The 18238-nt window shown below is 54.5% G+C and overlaps 10 protein-coding genes across 10 annotated transcripts; 6 read left to right on the top strand and 4 right to left on the bottom strand.

Annotated features, from left to right (window-relative positions):
* Nucleotides 1-126: 126 nt before the first annotated feature.
* On the bottom strand, nt 127-2072 carry BO95DRAFT_157237 (FAD-dependent oxidoreductase). Its single transcript, XM_025580697.1, has 3 exons — nt 1541-2072; nt 1202-1470; nt 127-1130 (listed from the first exon to the last, which is right to left on the bottom strand). The coding sequence occupies exons 1-3, from the start codon at nt 1828-1830 to the stop codon at nt 277-279; spliced, it is 1413 nt and encodes a 470-aa protein (XP_025447092.1). The 5' UTR covers nt 1831-2072; the 3' UTR covers nt 127-276.
* A 243-nt stretch (nt 2073-2315) lies between these two features.
* On the bottom strand, nt 2316-3189 carry BO95DRAFT_497984 (uncharacterized protein; the record flags this gene model as incomplete). Its single annotated transcript, XM_025590907.1, has 2 exons — nt 2648-3189; nt 2316-2616 (listed from the first exon to the last, which is right to left on the bottom strand). Exons 1-2 carry the CDS (start codon nt 2908-2910, stop codon nt 2316-2318), a joined length of 564 nt encoding a protein of 187 aa, XP_025447091.1. The 5' UTR covers nt 2911-3189.
* A 940-nt stretch (nt 3190-4129) lies between these two features.
* On the top strand, nt 4130-4753 carry BO95DRAFT_157172 (uncharacterized protein). Its single transcript, XM_025580696.1, has one exon. It carries the CDS (start codon nt 4272-4274, stop codon nt 4659-4661), a length of 390 nt encoding a protein of 129 aa, XP_025447090.1. The 5' UTR covers nt 4130-4271; the 3' UTR covers nt 4662-4753.
* A 954-nt stretch (nt 4754-5707) lies between these two features.
* BO95DRAFT_438367 (zinc-binding alcohol dehydrogenase family protein) lies at nt 5708-6913 on the top strand. The gene has a single exon (XM_025585501.1). It carries the CDS (start codon nt 5775-5777, stop codon nt 6846-6848), a length of 1074 nt encoding a protein of 357 aa, XP_025447089.1. The 5' UTR covers nt 5708-5774; the 3' UTR covers nt 6849-6913.
* Nucleotides 6914-7413: 500 nt separating this feature from the next.
* On the top strand, nt 7414-8736 carry BO95DRAFT_157155 (uncharacterized protein). Its single transcript, XM_025580694.1, has one exon. It carries the CDS (start codon nt 7492-7494, stop codon nt 8551-8553), a length of 1062 nt encoding a protein of 353 aa, XP_025447088.1. The 5' UTR covers nt 7414-7491; the 3' UTR covers nt 8554-8736.
* Nucleotides 8737-9323: 587 nt separating this feature from the next.
* BO95DRAFT_157157 (uncharacterized protein) lies at nt 9324-10322 on the top strand. Its single transcript, XM_025580695.1, has 2 exons — nt 9324-10212; nt 10266-10322. The coding sequence occupies exon 1, from the start codon at nt 9495-9497 to the stop codon at nt 10149-10151; it is 657 nt and encodes a 218-aa protein (XP_025447087.1). The 5' UTR covers nt 9324-9494; the 3' UTR covers nt 10152-10212; nt 10266-10322.
* Nucleotides 10323-10419: 97 nt separating this feature from the next.
* Nucleotides 10420-12638, bottom strand: BO95DRAFT_438364 (acetolactate synthase). Its single transcript, XM_025585500.1, has 3 exons — nt 12373-12638; nt 12252-12319; nt 10420-12185 (listed from the first exon to the last, which is right to left on the bottom strand). The coding sequence occupies exons 2-3, from the start codon at nt 12307-12309 to the stop codon at nt 10441-10443; spliced, it is 1803 nt and encodes a 600-aa protein (XP_025447086.1). The 5' UTR covers nt 12310-12319; nt 12373-12638; the 3' UTR covers nt 10420-10440.
* An 844-nt stretch (nt 12639-13482) lies between these two features.
* On the top strand, nt 13483-15509 carry BO95DRAFT_404049 (uncharacterized protein; the record flags this gene model as incomplete). The annotated part of the gene is made up of 4 exons (XM_025583947.1): nt 13483-13606; nt 13684-14387; nt 14451-14822; nt 14883-15509. 4 exons carry the CDS (start codon nt 13483-13485, stop codon nt 15507-15509), a joined length of 1827 nt encoding a protein of 608 aa, XP_025447085.1.
* A 344-nt stretch (nt 15510-15853) lies between these two features.
* On the bottom strand, nt 15854-16166 carry BO95DRAFT_459048 (uncharacterized protein; the record flags this gene model as incomplete). Its single annotated transcript, XM_025588617.1, has 2 exons — nt 15854-16022; nt 16069-16166. The coding sequence occupies 2 exons, from the start codon at nt 16164-16166 to the stop codon at nt 15854-15856; spliced, it is 267 nt and encodes an 88-aa protein (XP_025447084.1).
* A 573-nt stretch (nt 16167-16739) lies between these two features.
* BO95DRAFT_470272 (glutathione S-transferase family protein) lies at nt 16740-17790 on the top strand (the record flags this gene model as incomplete). The annotated part of the gene is made up of 5 exons (XM_025589506.1): nt 16740-16772; nt 16835-16857; nt 16923-17034; nt 17128-17311; nt 17397-17790. Coding segments are annotated over 5 exons (746 nt in total), but the record flags the coding sequence as incomplete, so codon positions are not given.
* Nucleotides 17791-18238: the final 448 nt, after the last annotated feature.

Raw genomic sequence — 18238 nt, 5'->3', positions numbered from 1 at the left:
GTATGCTGCTTGATTTTTATAGACCAGGTCAAAAGTGGTGTTTCAAGCGATTGTATGACTATAATGATTAATTTGTGGATATATGAGTCGGGGGGTCTTCAATTGGAGGCCCCTAAAGCCATGTAAAACGGTGGAAAAGCAGGAAGGGATAGGACAGAATGGCAGGGTAGACCTGTTCTACATCGGCAGTCTAACCCACACCCTTTCTCTCCAGGTTCTAGGCTCTCACTACCATTGAATAGGTTCAGTGTAGAGGAGTATGACAGAGCAGCAGTTCTATCTTCGAGATGTAGCCAGCCCCACCGCCGCAACCACACCAACCAGCCCAACTCCAAGCCACACCTTGCCCGTTCCTTTATCTTGCTCTCGAACACTTCTCCCAACACAGGCCGTCGCCACCGCCGCTGCCGCCGTCTTGATGGGTAAAAACTCCAACCTCGGTGCTCCGGACGCAAAGCGCGCGAATAGCGCAGCCTTCCACCGATCCGGAATCACAGGCGACAAGTACCGGGCGGCGAAGCGCAGGAACCCGGTCTCCTGGGCCTCGTACCGCGTGATCTTCGCGGACAACCCCAGAACCGCCGTCGCGCGCGGACGGTGGCTCCGGTCGAACTCCGCAAAGAGAGCCCCAAGCTGCTCAACTTCCGGGGCCGTGCGGGGGCCGCAGTCCTGCAGTAACGCGACCAGGGCATTGGTGAGATGCGCCACGCCCTCAAGGGCGAGATTGCCGCCGAAGCCGGCGTTGGGGGTGACCTTGTGTGCCGCATCGCCGAGCAGCAGGACGCGGCCGTGGCTCCACTGCGAGACGATCCCTTCTTCCAGCGAGACCAAAGACCCCTTCACGCGGGCGGTCCATAGGTCCCGAATGGTGTAGCCCGGCCCCGGCGCGACGTGGCCGTATTCGTGAGCCAAGGCGTCCGCGTCGGCTTCGGTGAACCGGGGACAGTTGGGCGTCCACATGTTGGGGACTTTGACGAAGAGAAACCAGAAGACGAGGCCTGGGACGCCTGTGGCGGCTAACGCGGAGTGGTTCTGGTGGTAGACGTTGTGGACGGTCCCGTCGGGAAGGAAGGGGGCTGCGGGGTCGTTGCGCGAGACCGCGAAAAGGCACTTGTATTCACTGGTGAATGCTGCATTGCGCCATTGACAGCGGTTAGTGTATGGAATGCACGGATGGGGATGAAAGATGACGACAACGCACATTGCTCGATGCCTTCTGCGAGAGCAACGTCTGTGGGATGGATCTTATCGGCCATGAGCTGCCGGACGCGGCTATGAATTCCATCGGCTCCAACCAAAATACTCCCCTGGAACCTCTGGCCATCGGCTGTCGTCACTGCAATACCCCCAGGGGTCTCTTCGTACGCAACGACGGGACTCTGGCTGTGGAGCTTCATGGGATCCGCGATGCGGTCGTGGAGGATCCGCAGCATCTCGCTGCGTTCCATGAAGATGGTCGGATATTTCAGGCTTGGAGAGAAAGAAGTCAACTCATGGAACCGGCATTGGTTTGCTTGCTTCAAGTATACGATCAACTCACTACTGCTGAAGATACTGCAAAGCAATAGATGCCTCCATGCAGTATCCGTTCTCGTCGAAGTGATATCGCGCCCGCAAGGGGATCACGACTTTCTCAATCTCAGACCAGACGCCTAGTTGATCCATCAGCTGATTCGATTGCGGGTAGAAGCCTATGGAGGCGCCCAGCTGGGGAGCGAAGTCCCCTTTCTCGAAGAGCTCGTAATCGATTCCCGCGTGCTCCAGACTGATGGCCAGGGTCAGGCCGACCAGGCTGCCGCCGGCGATCAGGACCTTGAAGTTTCCCGCCATGTTCGCGTGGGGGCTGGTTCGATTGCGTTGACTACGATGGGTGAGGGAAGATAATTTGCCGTTGTTCAGGGTCTTTCAGGGTCTTTCATCTCCCCGCACCGCTAATTAATGAGGAGTTGAGCTTTCACGCTAGTCTCTAGTGCATGTCTCATTATCCAACCACCAGCCATGTCTGGTAGTCCCACCTGATCTGACAGGCTGTTTATATCGGCATTGAGTCAATGCGAACAATAGTCACATGACATAACAGACTCAAATGGCCAGGTGAATCATACACACGAACCTATATCTTATGTAACTCGGACTGCATAGTCTACGGGGTCCATCGAGTAATAAACAACACCCTGTCCGAATCGAACTTGTGATAAATCAACACGAAGCGCTGGACTGCCAGAGCTATAAGTCCCGATACACCGTGATGGCCCGGGAAACTCATCGAGCAGGTTGCCCGGCAGCCATCTCGCGCCACAGTAAACATATTGGGCCTAGTTCCACGGTTGCCTTTTATACTTCTGGTGCTCCGATATCGCCTTGACTGCTTTGTAGAGAGCCAACTCGATCTTTTGGTCTGTGAGTCCCTGCATCCCGCCTCGGTGGAGGTGCGTGTAAAATGAGCAAGCACTCTCGATCCAGTTCGCGTTATCCGACGGCCATAAGCAACCGATCAGGTGTCTGAATCCCGCGACCTGAAAGCGGCTGACGACAGGGAGGTGTTCATCCTGGGGCCCCGGAGCCCGGAGCCCGGGCTTGCATCGTCGAGCAAGCCAGGAGATACACAATCTGGTCCTGCGCATTGTATCTATCATGGATCACTCACGCGGTCAAAACCTGTTGCTGAGGGGTGGCGATGGGTGGCGGTGGCTGTTTCAGAAGCAACCCACTGTCCGCGGGATAAAGCGGATCGGCCACACCATGGCACGCGAAGTGCACAATCCGCCTCTGTAAAAGATGCTGCATCGCTTTATCAACATCTGGTTGCTGGAGCTTCTCACTCTGGACCAAAAAGCCAAGCGCGGTTAGAATGGCAGTCACCTTCTGCTCCACACCCTCCAGGTCGGCAGCGCCGGGGGCTTGGAACATGGCGACGAGGACCAATTTCGCTGAAGCGACTGGTTTAATGCCGCAAGAGACAGGCCGCCAGCCTGAGGCATTTGCCGTACCACCTTTACTGCTCCCTCAAGGTTCATCTTCGCATTCGTACTCGCGTCTGGACTCCCTGCTCCCAAGGATAGACTTTTTATGTTAATTGACAGATTAGGGCGGTAAGCTGATTCTTCTTGTTTTTCTCGCCGGTAGCAGTATGCTGAGAGATTCTTCGAGATAATCGAGGTGCAATGTATTGATATGGAAGGCCATCAGTGTGTATGCCGTCCCAATCAGCCCAATTTCATGATTATGTGTCCCATCGGGAACAACCCTTAGAAGCTGAACAGAGATATCGAGCAGCTTCACAAGACCTCCCTCGTTCTGTGTCAAAATATATCGCCTTGGGACCAAGCCTCTAAGGGCCAACAGATGCCCCACGGGTGCATTGGCGTCGCATCGACCACCTGCTCAAGATTCCGGATTGCGGCATCGAGGGAGCCGAAAACCGTGACTAGCCCCGTTTTATGTTCGGGAATTCTCGATTCTCTCATGATCTCCCCGCGAGCCTCCCCATACATGAGAAAAATTGCTCCCACTGGGTAACTCTAACACGGCGTGGATTCACAAAGTAAAATCCAGCAGATTTGATTTAGCCCGCCCGGTCCCCTACAGGTATTGGCACGTGATCTCATCTCACACGTGCTGAAGCCTTGCTTTTTACTGTTCCTGAAAAAGCAGCGAGCTTTCCACACATTATCGCCGTATTCAATCAGAATATGATTGATTGTTCGATCTCAAATGTGGCACCAACAGGTCTTTTCCGCCCCATTCTTACACGTATCGGAGCCGGTTCTCAGACCACATATGATCACGTGATAGAGATATTGCCATCAGAAAGGATATTGAACCCGTACTTCACGCCGCCAAAGGGGGTAGTTACACCTTCGAACGGAGAAAAAAGGACGAAGGACTTGGGTAGGGATGTTTTACTCTGCCAGGTAAAAAGCTCACGTATTGTGACTCCAAATTTGGGGCAGATGGATCATTTCCAGGGAAAAAACAAGATCTAGATGTCAATCGAGCAACAATTAGCCACCAACTCCATGGCCGTGATGCAATGACCGTGATGCAATGGAGACGTATGTCTCGGCCATTACTTTCGACGACATGATAAACTCTCTTTTCTTACGTCTGATATAACGACAAGGTGCCTCCTCTCTCCACACGCCCTCCTTTTCCCATCCTGCTTGAGAATAATCACAAACATCTCGCTCCTCTGATCGAACCTCTAGTATCGGTTTCAAGGCCTGGAATTTATTTACTGCACTCAGCTTGACCAGCCTGTACATTCTTCCATGGACAAACGACGTTCATCCTTCGTCCACAACCCTCTCCCTCTTGTGACCGATCGACAGCCACGGTCCAACATGCCGGACACCGGAGATGACAACCTGGGCCCTATGATGGATGATGACTTCAAAGAGAGCGATACCAGCAAAGGCCTCGATGGCATGGGCCCTCAGAGCTCTATGGGGGCACAGAATATTCCAATAGCCCCTGATGCTGGGGCAGAATACGACGCCCCCGACGGCATGAACCGACAGCTCTTGAGTACGAGCGCTGGATATCCAGCCCAGATGTGTGACGCTGAACCCATGGATGCTACACAAGACACCACTGTCCGCGATTTCTCCAGTGAAGATGAGATAAACGAAACGCTCTATGGCAGGGATGGGTCAATGTAGACGGTTTTCCTGTACTGTTCTGGAAAAGTGCTTTCATCGTGTAGAACATAACCATCTCTGTGACTGAATATAATGCGTTGCTGTTTAGAGGGAAATGCCGTGTACTACCCTTGGAGAGCTCTGATTAAGGCGCCGCGTGCTGAGAGCTCTAGGCCCTTAAGCACGGAGTAGACGGGAAATCTGGCCAGCCGCAACGGCTGGTGCATTGAAAATTCTAGATCAAGCGAGGTGAGTACCCCATTGTCCTCCTATACCACCGAATGAAGGCGGGCTATCCGCAGGCTTCCATTTTGGGTATTTCTGTGGGTTGTGATGATAGGGGGTGGGGAGATGCCTCAGGCACCAGAAGTCTGCGCTTTGGCAATCCAAGAGTACACCGACCTTCTGATAGCGAACGACGAAGGGTCGGGGTTTCTTTATTGAACCTCTTGGCTGAAACCTTTCCGTTTTTCCGTCAACTCTCATGTCAACATCTTCAGGGCTTGGCAGCTTTCGGTCCCATCTTTCCCTGATCCCGGGTATTTTAGGTATATAGCCTGGACCCAGGTGTAGAAAGACAGGTTGGCATGAGAAGAACTTATGTATAGTACAGCTAAAGCACGATGGATCGCAATTCAAAGTCATACGTGTGCTAGCCATTGCTGGAACAGGCTAGCAGAGGCAGGCTTGGCCGGGACTCAATTCCGATAGTGGAGAGCTTGGCGCATCCTGCATTTCTTAGCGGCACGTTGTCATACCAGGGACCTGAAAACATCGAATCTGATCCAAACAATTCGTTGCCTGTCAATCCTCATGCGCACCCAATTCGATTGCAATTGATCCGAATTTGACTGCGATTCTGCTGAGTCATCAGCAGTTATGCAGACAGGCTGGGTATAAAGCAGGAACGACGTCATTTATGCGGCGAATTGCTAAGCGCGATGACCTCATGACAAATCAAGAGTGGAACCCTATCGAAGAGCTCCAGCTTCACTTTTTTTCAACCTCGGCATTTACAGTCTAGTATTTGACTGCACTTATCCCTGCCGTCCTGTCAGCACTTTAATCCTCCTTCTCTCCAATCAATAACCGACTTTAATATACACACACAAACACACACACACACAAACAAAAATGAGCCTTCCAACCACCTACAAAGCGGCTGTGGTCCCCGCCCCGCACGCCCAGCACACCGTCGAGGACCGCTCCCTGCCGGCCCTGGAAGCCAACCAAGTGGCCATCAAGATCACCGCTACGGCTGTGAACCCGGTCGACTGGAAGATCCGGGACTACAACGTGTTCCTGAAGTCGTACCCGGCGGTGCTGGGCTCAGATGCCGCAGGCGAGATCGTGGCGGTGGGCAGCAACGTCTCGACGCACACCGTCGGCGATCGCGTCTTCTTCCAGGGCATCATTGGCAACTACCCGGCCTCGACCTTCCAGCAGTACTGCGTGATGCCCGCCGAGCTGGTGTCGCACACGCCCCGCAATATCTCCGACGACCAGGCCGCGGGCATCAGTCTGGCGTCGGTGGCCGTCGTCACGGGCCTCTACGACAAGACGGGCCACGCGGTCAGCCCCGCGCCCTGGGCCGCCGGCGGCGCCGAGGCCGGCAAGGGGAAAGCGATCGCCATCCTGGGCGGCTCCTCCAGCGTCGGCCAGTACGCGATCCAGTTCGCGCGGCTGTCCGGCTTCGAGCGCATCATCACCAACGCCAGCGCGGCGCATCAGGAGTTCCTGAAGGGGCTAGGCGCGCACGTCGTCCTCGACCGGAAGACCGCGACCGCCCAGGACTTCGTGGCTGCTGCGGGTGAGGGCGTCAAGCTGAGCTACGTGTATGATGCCATCTCCGTCAAGGAGACGCAGAAGCTGGGCGTCGAGATCGCCCAGGCTACCCAGGGCGCAGCGCAGGCCGTCGTGACCGTGCAGGGGGTTGACCAGGAGGCGGCCGCGCTGGGTGAGTCCCAGGAACCCAAGGTCGCCGTCAAGCAGATTCTCGGGCTGGGTAGCTCCCCCGCCCTGCGGCATTTGAGTGAGCCCATGGTCAAGGCTCTCGGTGGGGAGGATGGGTGGATCGCCAAGGGGCTGTTTGTGCCGAACCGGGTGCGTCTGATCCCCGGTGGCATTGGCGCGGTCGAGGAGGCGTTGAAGACGAACAAGGAGGGTGTGTCGGGCGAGAAGGTCGTTTTCCGTCCCAACGACGCTTAGATGGGTGTCATTGTTGTTTGAGAAAGATGTACGATCACTTCAAATGTATAATAATAGATTTCTTCCGAATATGGTCACACAAGCTTCACAAGTCAATGCTTCGGGTATAATGTCGCAGCCGGAGGTGTGCGCACATCAAGACGAGTCGACCAGCGCAATGAACCCCCCAAGAAAGCCTAAGCCATCGATGATTAGCTAACGATTTGCGCGGTCACCTGGTCACATTCATCCTCGCGGGGTGATGCCACTGTCTCTAGGGTATAGACCCAGGGGTAGAAAAACAGCCTGTACCAGTGGTCAAGATCAAAGCCACGCCAATGGTACATGCCGCTCGTGATAATTGAAATCACTTCGCCGAAATTTCCGAAGAGTGTCACAATCTCATCAAGATGAGCACACACCCCTTGACGCCTTAGGCACGAGGCATAGGGCTAGACCGGGCGGTGGCACAAGCCGCAGCACCAGGCGCCACTGACGTGCGATCATGCACACCAGATGGCCCCCTCCCCTCCCCTTCTCACGCGCCCAAAAATGCTTATGTGGCTGGCTGATGCGCTTCGCTTTTCTCTTGTATATCTTCTCCAGCAGTGACTGACTTCCCATCTACGCACATCATGCCCACCACCCCGAAAAGCAAACCATCATGGACCCCAACAATCCCACCGTCACCGTTGCCTCTCTTTCCTCGATCGTTCACACCACCCTGTCAGCATATGACTGCGTCACCGAGGCACTAATCACAGGGGACACGACCGTAGGCCTGAAGGCCCGCTTCCGGGTGGAGCTCCTGCGGTTACGCCTGTGGGGCCGAACCCGCGGATTCGGTCTGCTGTCATCCCCACCACCCTTGCCCTCTAGCAACAACATATTCGCCATCCCCGAAGTTCGGCGCCTGGCATTCGACATGCTCGGAAAAACGCTGCTGGTGCTGGACAGGCATCTGCAGATCCGCAAGAAATCTCCGCCCGTGCGCGAACAGACACTGTCGCGGTTCGAGAATGGATATTCCGCAACCCCATACGCTCAAGTCCTAGAAGCAAAAAGTGCACTTGATCAGAGGCTCGCTGATCCGGCGCAGCGGGCAAAGGTTGTCAGACAGATCCGCAGGGCAATAGACGATAAGGCGCCCTTGCCGGGGTCTTCGGTCGAGCGCACAACGGCCCGTGAGTTTCTGACCGACCTGGTGACGTTGAATACGGGGCTGGAGCGGCTGTTGCCGGCAGACGAAGCGGACTTCTTGGCGAGGGGTCTTGCGGGCGAGATCCTTGCCTCGGAGCCTAGGTTTGTGGTGGCGGATGAGAATTCCTTCGGGGTGCGGAATAGTCTGGCTGCTGGGATGGTTCGCCTGCGCCAGCTGACCGAATTGGAAATCTTTGATCTAGGAGGGAGTGCAAAAGCGCCAACATCAGCGGGACACGAGGTAGAAGAGGATGAAGCCCAAAGCTTGACAGCTCATCCTCAGGCTATGAAGGCACTGTCAACCTTCGAGATCCCGGTGTTCTGTCTCCAAGGCTTCACGGAACCGGCCCTTCCGGATATTCAAACACATGACTCCACCTCGTCGCAGGGAAAGGTGTTAGATGCTCGTGGAATGGCAATCCCGGCTGACTACGACTGGATCCAGTCACCCCTCAACCTCAGACCAGTGCGTTGCACAGCGTCGACAACATTTGGTCGAGATTCTCCGCGAAATTTCAGTTGCTGACAGCGAATTCCGTGTCCTGGAATGCAGAGGATACACGCTTGCCACCGGCCGACTACCAAATGGGAACTTTCATCCGGTGATAGGCTTCGTGTACCAGCCGCCTCTGCTTGCGACCGCACCGATCACTCTGCATGGTATACTGGCCACCGCCTATAAGTCCCAGACGCCCGCAGTGCCGGAACTTGGAGAACGTGTCCGTCTAGCCCAGAGGTTGGCGCTGAGTTTGTACCAGCTGCACTGCGCCGGACGGATTCACGGAAGCATCTCCAGCCATAACATCATGTTCTTCTCTGATACGGAGAGTGCAAGATATGACATCACTGAGCCATACATCTGTGGCTGGCCGGACGTCCATCCTACGCAAGCTATGGGTGATGGGTGTGGAGCTCCGGACAGTTGCTTGCAAGAGACACGCGCCATTGGTCTTGGAGATATGGCAATGTATGCCCCTCCCGATTGTGTAACCGACGGGGAAGCGGAGCGCGGTAACCAGGAGACCCACGACACGTACGGTCTGGGTGTGGTTTTGACGGAAATTGCTTTATGGGAACCAATCGTCGCCTTGGCGCATCCGGTTTACCGGGAAGTAATGCAGTCATCCCAGCAATATGCTGGCATCAACCATTGGAGGTGGTCCAATATGGTGATTGAGGAGGCAGATCGCAAGATTGGGGCAAGGATGGGCGCCAGGTATCGGGCTGCTGCAATGGCATGTCTGCGTGGAGTCCATTCGACTGGTCTGTGTGAAAGTTTGGAGGCTGACGCTGAGAGACTATTATTCTGGAAGGTGGTCAGAGAGTTAAGATAGATATTGCGTTGCGACGGCTATAGATGAGAGCGCAAGTTCCACAGACCACTACTAACACCATCTACCTCTCCAGGTCCAACCTCTCCTCCCCAAAGATAGAGTCCTCGACTGCCGTCGCCGCTACTTCTCCCATATGGCCCCCTCCGGCCTCCTCAGGGACGGCTCAGACCCCGTGGAGGGCATCTTCAGCGACAAGGACACCCGGAAGTTCCTTCCCCCAGGAAACCTCCGACGACTCTTCGGTCTCCAGAACGACGCAGAGTCCGACCAATACCTGGAGCTGATAATCAGCGCCCACGAGGCACCCTTCTACCTCGACTTCTGCACGACCGAGGAACTTCGCGCCTTCATCCGGAAGTTCACCGGCTGGCGGGACATCACCATGCTGCAGCGCACGATGCTCCGCGCTTTTGTGCCCGACAGCGAGCTGACCCCCGTACACTTTGATCAGATGTATCTTCGTGCTGGTCCGCCCACCAGTCTGACGGCGTGGGTGCCGATCGGGGATGTCTCGCTGGAGGCTGGCGGGCTGATGTACTCGGAGAAGTCGACGGATTTTGGGCATAGAACGGAGGCCAAGTTCGGTCGAAATGCGGGGAGTTTAACCGATGAGGAACGTGTGTCGGCGTTCAATGAGAACATGAACGATGGCGGCTTTCTGAGTCGCGATACGGTCGCCTACGGCAAGGGAGAGGATCGGAAGTGGTTAATCACGGAGTATGAGGACGGAGATGTCATCTTTCATGATCCGTTTCTAGTGCATGCAAGTTGCAAGAATAAAGGATCCTGAGAGAAGGATTCGTTTGGCCACGGATTTGAGGTTCGTGGATGCGAATCAGGCGTACGATCAGGTGAGTTCCCTTTCTTCCTGCCACGTGCGACGACTTCGCTAATGGTGAATAAGCGGTGGACGAAAGTCTGGAGACCACTCGATGGTTTGTAGTATGTCTGGAGACCACTCGATGGTTTGTAGTATGTCTGGCAAGGTCTTAAGGTTGTAGAGTCAGATACCACATGAGTACCGCGGAATGAAACGGCGCAATACTTTTGATCAAGTTCTAATTACAAGTGATGCATATTCATGCCCCATGAAGACCGCACGTCCGCTCACGCATCAAAGCTCTCCTCTTCTTGTCCGTTTCAGCATCCCATGCAATGAATTCATGTAGTCCTGATCCAGCAGGAACCATCGGCAGCACCGGGACTTTTTTGTCGGTCACAACTTCCAGCAGAGCAGGACCATCCGTGTTGATCAGCCATTTCAGGGCCTCCGACACTTCCTCCGGCTTGGTAGCACGCCGTTGCTGGACGTGCATTGCCTTGGCCAGTTTCATGAAGTCCGGATTTCGGATATGCGTGTGGGCATATCTATCTTCATAGAAGAGGTTCTGCCACTGAGTCACCATGCCTTGTTCCTCATTGTTGAGCACAATCACCTTCACCCCGATATTGAATTGCGCAGCGGTACTCAATTCAGTCAAAGTCATTCCGAACGAGGCATCGCCATCTATGTCGATGACCAATGCATCGGGCCTCGCCACCTTCGCTCCGATAGCAGCGGGCAAGCCAAAGCCCATCGTCCCCAATCCGCCCGAAGTAATCATCGTGCGCGGATACCGCCAGCGGAACTGCTGTGCCGTCCACATCTGATGTTGTCCAATTCCTGTGGTAATGATGGTTTCCTGCTTGCGATCGGCAGTCAGTCTACTGAGTTCTTCGATCATTGCTTGAGGTTGGATCAGATGCGACCGTCCCGACCGATCGTACACGTTCAGCGGCCAGCGCTTCTTCCACTCCATAATCTTCCCAAACCACGACCGACGATCGGAATGGGCCATGTCCTTCTGTTTAACTTGGGGAAGCACAGCCGCAAGGCTCTCGGCAACATCGCCCACAACCGCCTCGGTCGCTTGGACAACCTTGTTGATATTCTTCGGCAGGATGTCGAAATGCACGATCCCGCCGACGCCCGCCGCCGCCGCCGCTCGTGCCGCGGGGGCGAACTTCTTGATATTCATCGTGACCCGATCGTCGAATCGAGCTCCCAGCGCGATAATTAGATCCGCTTCCTGCATCGCCATGTTCGCGTAGCCGGATCCGTGCATTCCCACCATATGCAGGGACTTCTCATCCAGTTCATCGAACCCACCGAGTCCCTGCAGAGTGGTAGTTACCGGGATTGAGGACTTTTCCGCAAGCTCTCTGAGCAATCGCGGAGCATCCGGCGAGTTGACCACACCTTGGCCCGCGTAGATGACGGGCCTTTTGGCAGTGTTGATCAACTCAGCCACCCGAGCGATTGATTTCTGGGGCACCGCCTTGACACTGTCACCAACAGTCGGAACGACCGGCAGCGCCGACGCGGTCGGGATCGCCTTCCTTAGGACCGCAGCCGTGACATCCTTAGGAAGATCAACCAGCACGGGACCGGGTCGCCCACTTGTCGCAATCTGAAACGCCTCATTGATGCGCTGCGGCAGTTCCGAGACATGGCGCACCATGACGTTCCATTTCGTGCATGAGCGCGAGATGCCCAGCATATCCGCCTCCTGGAACCCGTCACTGCCAATCAACGAGGTCGCAACCTGCCCGCAGAAGACAATCATGGGCGTGCCGTCACAAAGCGCGTCCTGCATCGGGGTCACGACGTTCGTGGCCCCCGGGCCGGAGGTCACCAGCACGATCCCCGGTTTTCCGGACGCTCGGGCATATCCTTCGGCCATGTGTCCGGCACCTTGTTCGTGTTTTGGGAGGACGAAATCGACCTTTTTCGAGTTGTAGATGGCGTCGAAGACAGGCAGGATGGCTCCACCGGGGTATCCAACTGCAGTCGTCGACCGAATTGTCAGTAAGGGCCTCAGGCAGGTGGGTTTGGGGCATATGCACATACAGATGTGTTTGACGTTGTGACGCTGCATCATCTCGTGGAAGATCTCGCCTCCGGTCATTCCAATGAATCTGCTGTGTTTTAGTGGTAAGGACGGGGAAGAGCCAATCCAAGAGTCACCCACGATTTGTCCATGGCCGGGCGTGAGATGCCTGCTGCTGGCAAGATCTGTCTCTCCGGTACCGCCTCGTTGTGTTTCAACTGCGTCGCAGCAGAAGCTGTGCCCCGGATAGTGGGTGTACTTCGCATCGAAACGAAGTGGCTGGCGACAGCATGTTTTGTTGAACCTCTGGAGAGGGCATTGGGAGCCCGAGAAATATGTCGAATTTTATGCATGATCCAAGTCGATCGGAAATCCGATGATGCTGGCAGAAGTGGACTGGAGAGGCTGTTGTAGTAAGGGAGAAAGCAGCGAACGGTGCAAACAAGAAGACAATAAGTAGTTGTCTGGATCTAGATTGACAGGCGGGTCGCACCACAATCCAGTTCGGGGAAGGAGCCGATGAGTCACTTAACGTTACTTTGTGTTCCTGGCTAACTCTCGGCCAGATCGTATATCAAGGGCAAACTACTAGTGCAGAATGAAGTGGGCATGCCCTATGCTGAAGTCCTGCCCAGCTGTAATGTAATGAAATAGGTTTAGTGCGTTAGAACTGGTTATCCGGGCATGCCCAGTTTTGCAAAATCCTCTAACACTACACATCTAGACTGAATAATCGATCCGGATCAATACTCTGACTGCTAGGTAGGAAGAACTTAGATGACTCATGTGTGCTGCGACATCGGCCCCGGATTGGAATTGGTAGACTGTCGAGATGATCTAGATCTCGCTGCTGGGACCTGAACTCGGTACGTGCAAATAGATTGTTCCTTGTTAGTCGGCAACTGATGCTCGCACATACTTCACTGTAAGCAAGCCCCAGCAGCCTTGATCCTTTTACTTTTGGCAGATCTCACTGCAGCTCCTATCACCAACATCCACAAGATGATGATCTGCTACTCCGTACAATGTAGTCAATAAACTCTGCAAGGGCGATAGAAGGCGGTGAGTGAGTCACCAACCCCTGGCTATGGCACGTGACTGTCTTAATTCCGGAAAGCCGGCCTTCTGTGTTGATCTTAACTCCGTGGTTGTTTATACATGCTCTCGTGCCATCGACATTCTGTACATTTCCCACTGCGACTATCAGTCACCGTATTGTGGCAATAAAGGTCCATGGCTACATCTCCACCGATGGAGTATCATCCGCGGACCCAGAGTCTTCGTGGTCTCAGAGACTCTGCTACCAACATTCACCTTGGAAGAACCGCATGTTTGCTATGTCGACAAGCTCCAACTGCCGGAGAGCAGTTTCTTGGTACTGTACACACCTAGTCTCTAATTTTTTTCTCTATTTTGCTCTCTCTCTTGATTCTCTAATTGTATCATGCATAGATGTACATCACATCCTGCGCACAGCTCCAGACTGTTCAGTCTCGTGCCAGAGCTGCTTGTACACACCGAATCCTGGGCTTTGGTTCCACAAACGATGCTACGACACTTTGATATACACCTACGAGCCAGCGAAGAGGCCTACGCAGCCCGAAATGATGAAGTACATGTGTGCCATCAAACCAGCCTATCAAGTCCGAAGGGATAGACGCGGAGAGATCTCATCAATCTTGGAAGGGTTGCGTAGAGCGTCGACAGGGAGATTGACCCAGCCAGATTCCGTACTAGACTTATTCATGCGGCTCCCGATGGAACTCAAGGCTTTGGTCGCGGAGCTCACAGCACCGTGCTGGTATCTGACCGTTCTGGGCGAGGGCCGTCGATTGCTGGAGGAGTGGAAACGCCGTGCACCCCAGCCGAAGCAGCTCACGCTCCAGCACGATGTCTGGATGCGGCGCATCCACTGCCGAGGCATTCCGTACGTGACCCAGCTCAGTACCGCGCCGCTGGAGGCTACGGCTACTTCGCGTGTACACCACCTCAAGATCCCCCTGGCGATGAACAGCATTGTCTTGTCGCTGGACGCGTTCGGCTTGCGCGGCATCCAGTTTATAGACAAGGACTCGGTGCCAGATTCCGACGAGTCCTCGTGGTACAAGGTCCTCCGGCCGCGGGCTCCTGCCGTGAACATCAAAGTGGAGTGTAATGTATGGGGGTTTCTGGGGTAACCCTGCTCAGTGCTGTTGTCAGGGCTGATGTGTCATGTCCAGGACCTGTTTGTGCAGGACATCGCACTCGTCTCCGACGGTTCATCCTCCGCCAAGTGGCGTTGGAGCACCCCAGTACCCCCGGCATTCCAGCCGTGGAACGCGCATAGCCTCCGCAAGAACCCTCGGTTGGACTACGTTGCATTCGACGCCAACGTCAAAGGCCTTCTGGCCTGTTGCACCGACCACGGGATGATGGGTTTCCACGGATTCTCGGACACAGCGACTCGTTTCAAAGAGTTCCTCGAACTGATGCACTGGCGCAACAACACGGGCCGGAAAGTCTGGATCTACTTTCCGTTGAACCAGCAAGAAACCATCACAGCCGCTTGGACGCGCAGATATTGTCTTAGAGCTAGGGAGTTTGGCTTAGTGGTGAGCCCCACCTGAACCCCCTTTTCTTTAACCTCGTAATGATAACTCACCTGCGCACAGCTTCAAACCTCTCTAGGAAGAACCATTACCTTCGCACCTCCCACTCCACACTTCATGGAAGAACCATTCAAATGCGTTCCGCTGGTCAAGGAGAGCGACGGCCCGATCAATGGTGTCTTTCACGATGGACTCGACCCCGCTCGCGTACATATTACCGCAGTCGGGGTAACGTGCAGTGACTCGTTCAAAGAGGGTGGTAAGGCTCTGGATCCGCAGCCGGAGGGACCTCGCCTGGAGCCTCCGAGAGATCTCGATGGCCGCCTAGGCCTGTCAAAGCAAAATTGGTTCATGACCAAGGCACCCCTCCAGGGGCTAGTCAAAGTGCAGGTCTGCAGGGATCCGGAGCAACCACATCATCCAGTTTCAGGTCTACTGCTTGTCTATGACGACGAACATATCGAGTCACTCGGACAGGTGCGGTGGGAGTACGGCTTCAGTGAAGAAGTTCTGATGCCTGCGTACGTTGAAACGGGTGCTGTTGATGGACGAGATTGTGTCAAGAGCATTCGTAGTGCGCAGGAACCTGGGGTAGATTCTGGCACAGAGGGTTGGCGAGCGTTGCCCCTAACTGGCACTATTGTCTGGTGGTTTTATTATGGTGGTGATCAGATCGCCATATATGATTGATGAGGGGACCGGACTCTCCATGCAACAATCGTTTGTAACTATTCAAAACACTCTGTATATTCCTATCGAGTTGATGAGTTTGATGAATACAAGGAAGTGCTACACCGCCCTTCTATATCCTCAATAATCTGGTAACGCAGCCTTCATCATTCGCACAGCTTGACTGATCCGCCGAGCCTCCGGGGAATGCACCTCAATGTACTGGTCGGACTCACCCAAGCCCTGGGACCCGAATAGAGCAGTCAAAAAATCTTCCCCGCGACCGCACCGCCATGCTCGACCTCTGGTCCCAAATGTCGTGAACGCGTACACATATTCCCGTTCGGGGTGGGTCTCCAAACACCTCACACAAGCATCGTACGCTCGAGCCTCCGCTCCCTCGACAGCTCAAGGGCTTCTGTCCGATGCTTCGGCCCCGTGAAAAACGAGCACCGCGAGACTGTTCCCCTCGCGCATATAGTCGACGGTAAAGTCCACGCCCCGACGGCCACTGCTGTCCTGACGACGAGGTCCCTGCGACACCACTTAGTCCTTTTCTGGGAAGAAGTGCTTGCTGCACAGATGGTTCCAGAGCTTTGCTGATGCTCGCTCGTCGGACTGCTGTGTTTGGACCAGCTCCCACAGTTTTAGGAGGAGGTTATCGGTAATGAGGGACATTGTGTGGTGTGTGTTAGCTATGGCGCAGAGGGTGCCTGGGTTGCTGTTCTTTGGATTGCGATCTAGGCTTATTAACTTGCTTTCTGCTAGCAGGCCCTTGAAAGTCAAAGTTTGCAGGACACAGGCTTTATCTAGCACAATTGATCACTCGAGTATGTTGTGGTAGTCCTCAAGTTCTGATATGGAATCTGACCAACGAGACATCAAGTTGGGTTGAATCCCGCTCATGCTCCCTTTAAGTGCCAGCCCCGCCAGGCCCCGCCGTGTCTCCGCACTTGACTGGCCTGGCCGTGTAGAAAACAACTCCACTCGCCAGACCTTGCCCAATTGGGCTTCGCTATGGCTGCATTTCAATTCAGCCTCATGTTGTAGATGACTTTACAAGTGTCATTGTCTCCAGATATAGTTATAGCCAGAGATTTAGCTTCGAACCCTCTTGGAGCAGCAACTTATGCTTAGCAAAGTGCCTACCACTTGGAGCGAAGGGAAAGCTATATAAGCCGTGTCCGCATCACACGTCTGTCCTCTTTCTAGATTTCCTCACACAACTTTTCCTCAACATTCAAGCATACACCATGACCAAGCCCATCACCGTCTGGATGACACGTACGTCTCTATTACACACACTGCCCATTCACCCATCCCCAAAAGCTAACATTCAATCCCAGCTCCCGGTCCTAATCCCTGGAAGGTCAGCCACCACCAACACCAATCCCAAGACACCATCAAGCATTGACATCCTCCTCCATTTAACAGGTCGTCCTCATCCTCGAAGAACTTCAAGTCCCCTACGAGATCCAATCCTTCAAGTTCGACGATGTGAAAAACCCACCCTTCATCAACATCAACCCCAACGGCCGCGCCCCAGGTAAGCCCACCCAACCACGCCTAGGCTCTTATCTTATCAGCCCCCAAACATCCTCAACCACAAGCCCTAAGCCACCACTAACCACAAAAACAGCAATCGTCGACCCCAACACAAACCTGACTCTCTGGGAATCCGGCGCCATCATCCAATACTTGATCGACGTCTACGACACCGACCACAAACTCAGCTTCCCCAGTCTCCCCGAGCGCCACCTCTGCAACCAATACCTCCATTTCCAGATGAGCGGACAGGGCCCGTACTTCGGCCAGGCGGCGTGGTATGCCCTCTGCCCTGACCCTCAACCCACCCTTCCATCTCTCTCGCACACCCAAGACCTAAAAAGACTAACACAGAAGTAAAAGGTTCACCGTCCTCCACCCCGAAAAACTCCCCAGCGTGATCGACCGCTACGTCACCGAAGTCCGCCGCATCCTGGGGGTGCTGGACACGGTCCTCGCGGACAAAACCTGGCTCGTGGGGGACAAGCTGACGTTCGCGGACCTGACGTTCGTACCGTGGAACGGGCGGCTGAATTACCTGCTCCCGGAGGCCGAGCAGGATCTGGCGGCGTGGCCCAATGTGCAGGCGTGGCAGCGGCGGATGGAGGCGCGGCCGGCCTGGCGGACGTGCATCGAGCGGCGGGATCGCCTGATGGATGAGCAGGGGTTGCAGCCGAATGGGATGCCCAAGGGGGTGAGTAATATTCGAGAGTATGAGGAGTTGATTGCGCGGAATGCAGAGGGGCGAAAGGAATAGAGGGTGGGTGGGGTTTGGTGCGATGAGGTTGAAGTGGATACTATATCTGACTTTGAATTATGAGTCTTATTTCCTGAGATTGTATATGCTTCATGTATGTCCTCCATTCAGTGATGAATCGTTCCTCGCTCAAGACAAGGAACAAGCCCGAGAAGGTCCTGTGAGAGCTGGATTCTCAGCTGAATCAGTTGGTTAAATACTTTGCATCCTAAATTCGTGTACGACTGCATGACTACGGTAAAGTAGCACTTTGTATTAAACCAACCATCCCTACATCAAAGTAGCCAGCTTAAACATCATGGCTGATCTTCAAATCCCGGATCTGATAAGATGCAGGGATCTCGACGGCTGATTAATCGCCATTGCGTGATGCTGAAGGTCGGCGAATGGAATCGGGCACTGCATATGTCAGCCTCTGGATTACCAACCCTTCTCGCCACATACGATG

Source organism: Aspergillus brunneoviolaceus (assembly GCF_003184695.1).
Source record: "Aspergillus brunneoviolaceus CBS 621.78 unplaced genomic scaffold BO95scaffold_4, whole genome shotgun sequence".
Lineage (NCBI taxonomy): Eukaryota > Fungi > Ascomycota > Eurotiomycetes > Eurotiales > Aspergillaceae > Aspergillus > Aspergillus brunneoviolaceus.
The sequence above is the reverse complement of the archived record's forward strand: the minus strand, read 5'-3'. Positions and strand labels throughout refer to the sequence as shown.

Bases quoted from the DNA above. Each gene is read 5' to 3' on its own strand.
- BO95DRAFT_157237 (XM_025580697.1), bottom strand. From the start codon at position 1,830: ATGGCGGGAAACTTCAAGGTCCTGATCGCCGGCGGCAGCCTGGTCGGC. The intron at 1,471-1,540 runs GTGAGTTGATCG...TTTCTCTCCAAG, and splicing joins TTGCAGTATCTTCAGCAGTA to CCTGAAATATCCGACCATCT. The intron at 1,131-1,201 runs GTGCGTTGTCGT...GGCGCAATGCAG, and splicing joins CGCAGAAGGCATCGAGCAAT to CATTCACCAGTGAATACAAG.
- BO95DRAFT_157172 (XM_025580696.1), top strand. From the start codon at position 4,272: ATGGACAAACGACGTTCATCCTTCGTCCACAACCCTCTCCCTCTTGTG.
- BO95DRAFT_438367 (XM_025585501.1), top strand. From the start codon at position 5,775: ATGAGCCTTCCAACCACCTACAAAGCGGCTGTGGTCCCCGCCCCGCAC.
- BO95DRAFT_157155 (XM_025580694.1), top strand. From the start codon at position 7,492: ATGGACCCCAACAATCCCACCGTCACCGTTGCCTCTCTTTCCTCGATC.
- BO95DRAFT_157157 (XM_025580695.1), top strand. From the start codon at position 9,495: ATGGCCCCCTCCGGCCTCCTCAGGGACGGCTCAGACCCCGTGGAGGGC.
- BO95DRAFT_438364 (XM_025585500.1), bottom strand. From the start codon at position 12,309: ATGACCGGAGGCGAGATCTTCCACGAGATGATGCAGCGTCACAACGTC. The intron at 12,186-12,251 runs GTATGTGCATAT...CGACGACTGCAG, and splicing joins TCACAACGTCAAACACATCT to TTGGATACCCCGGTGGAGCC.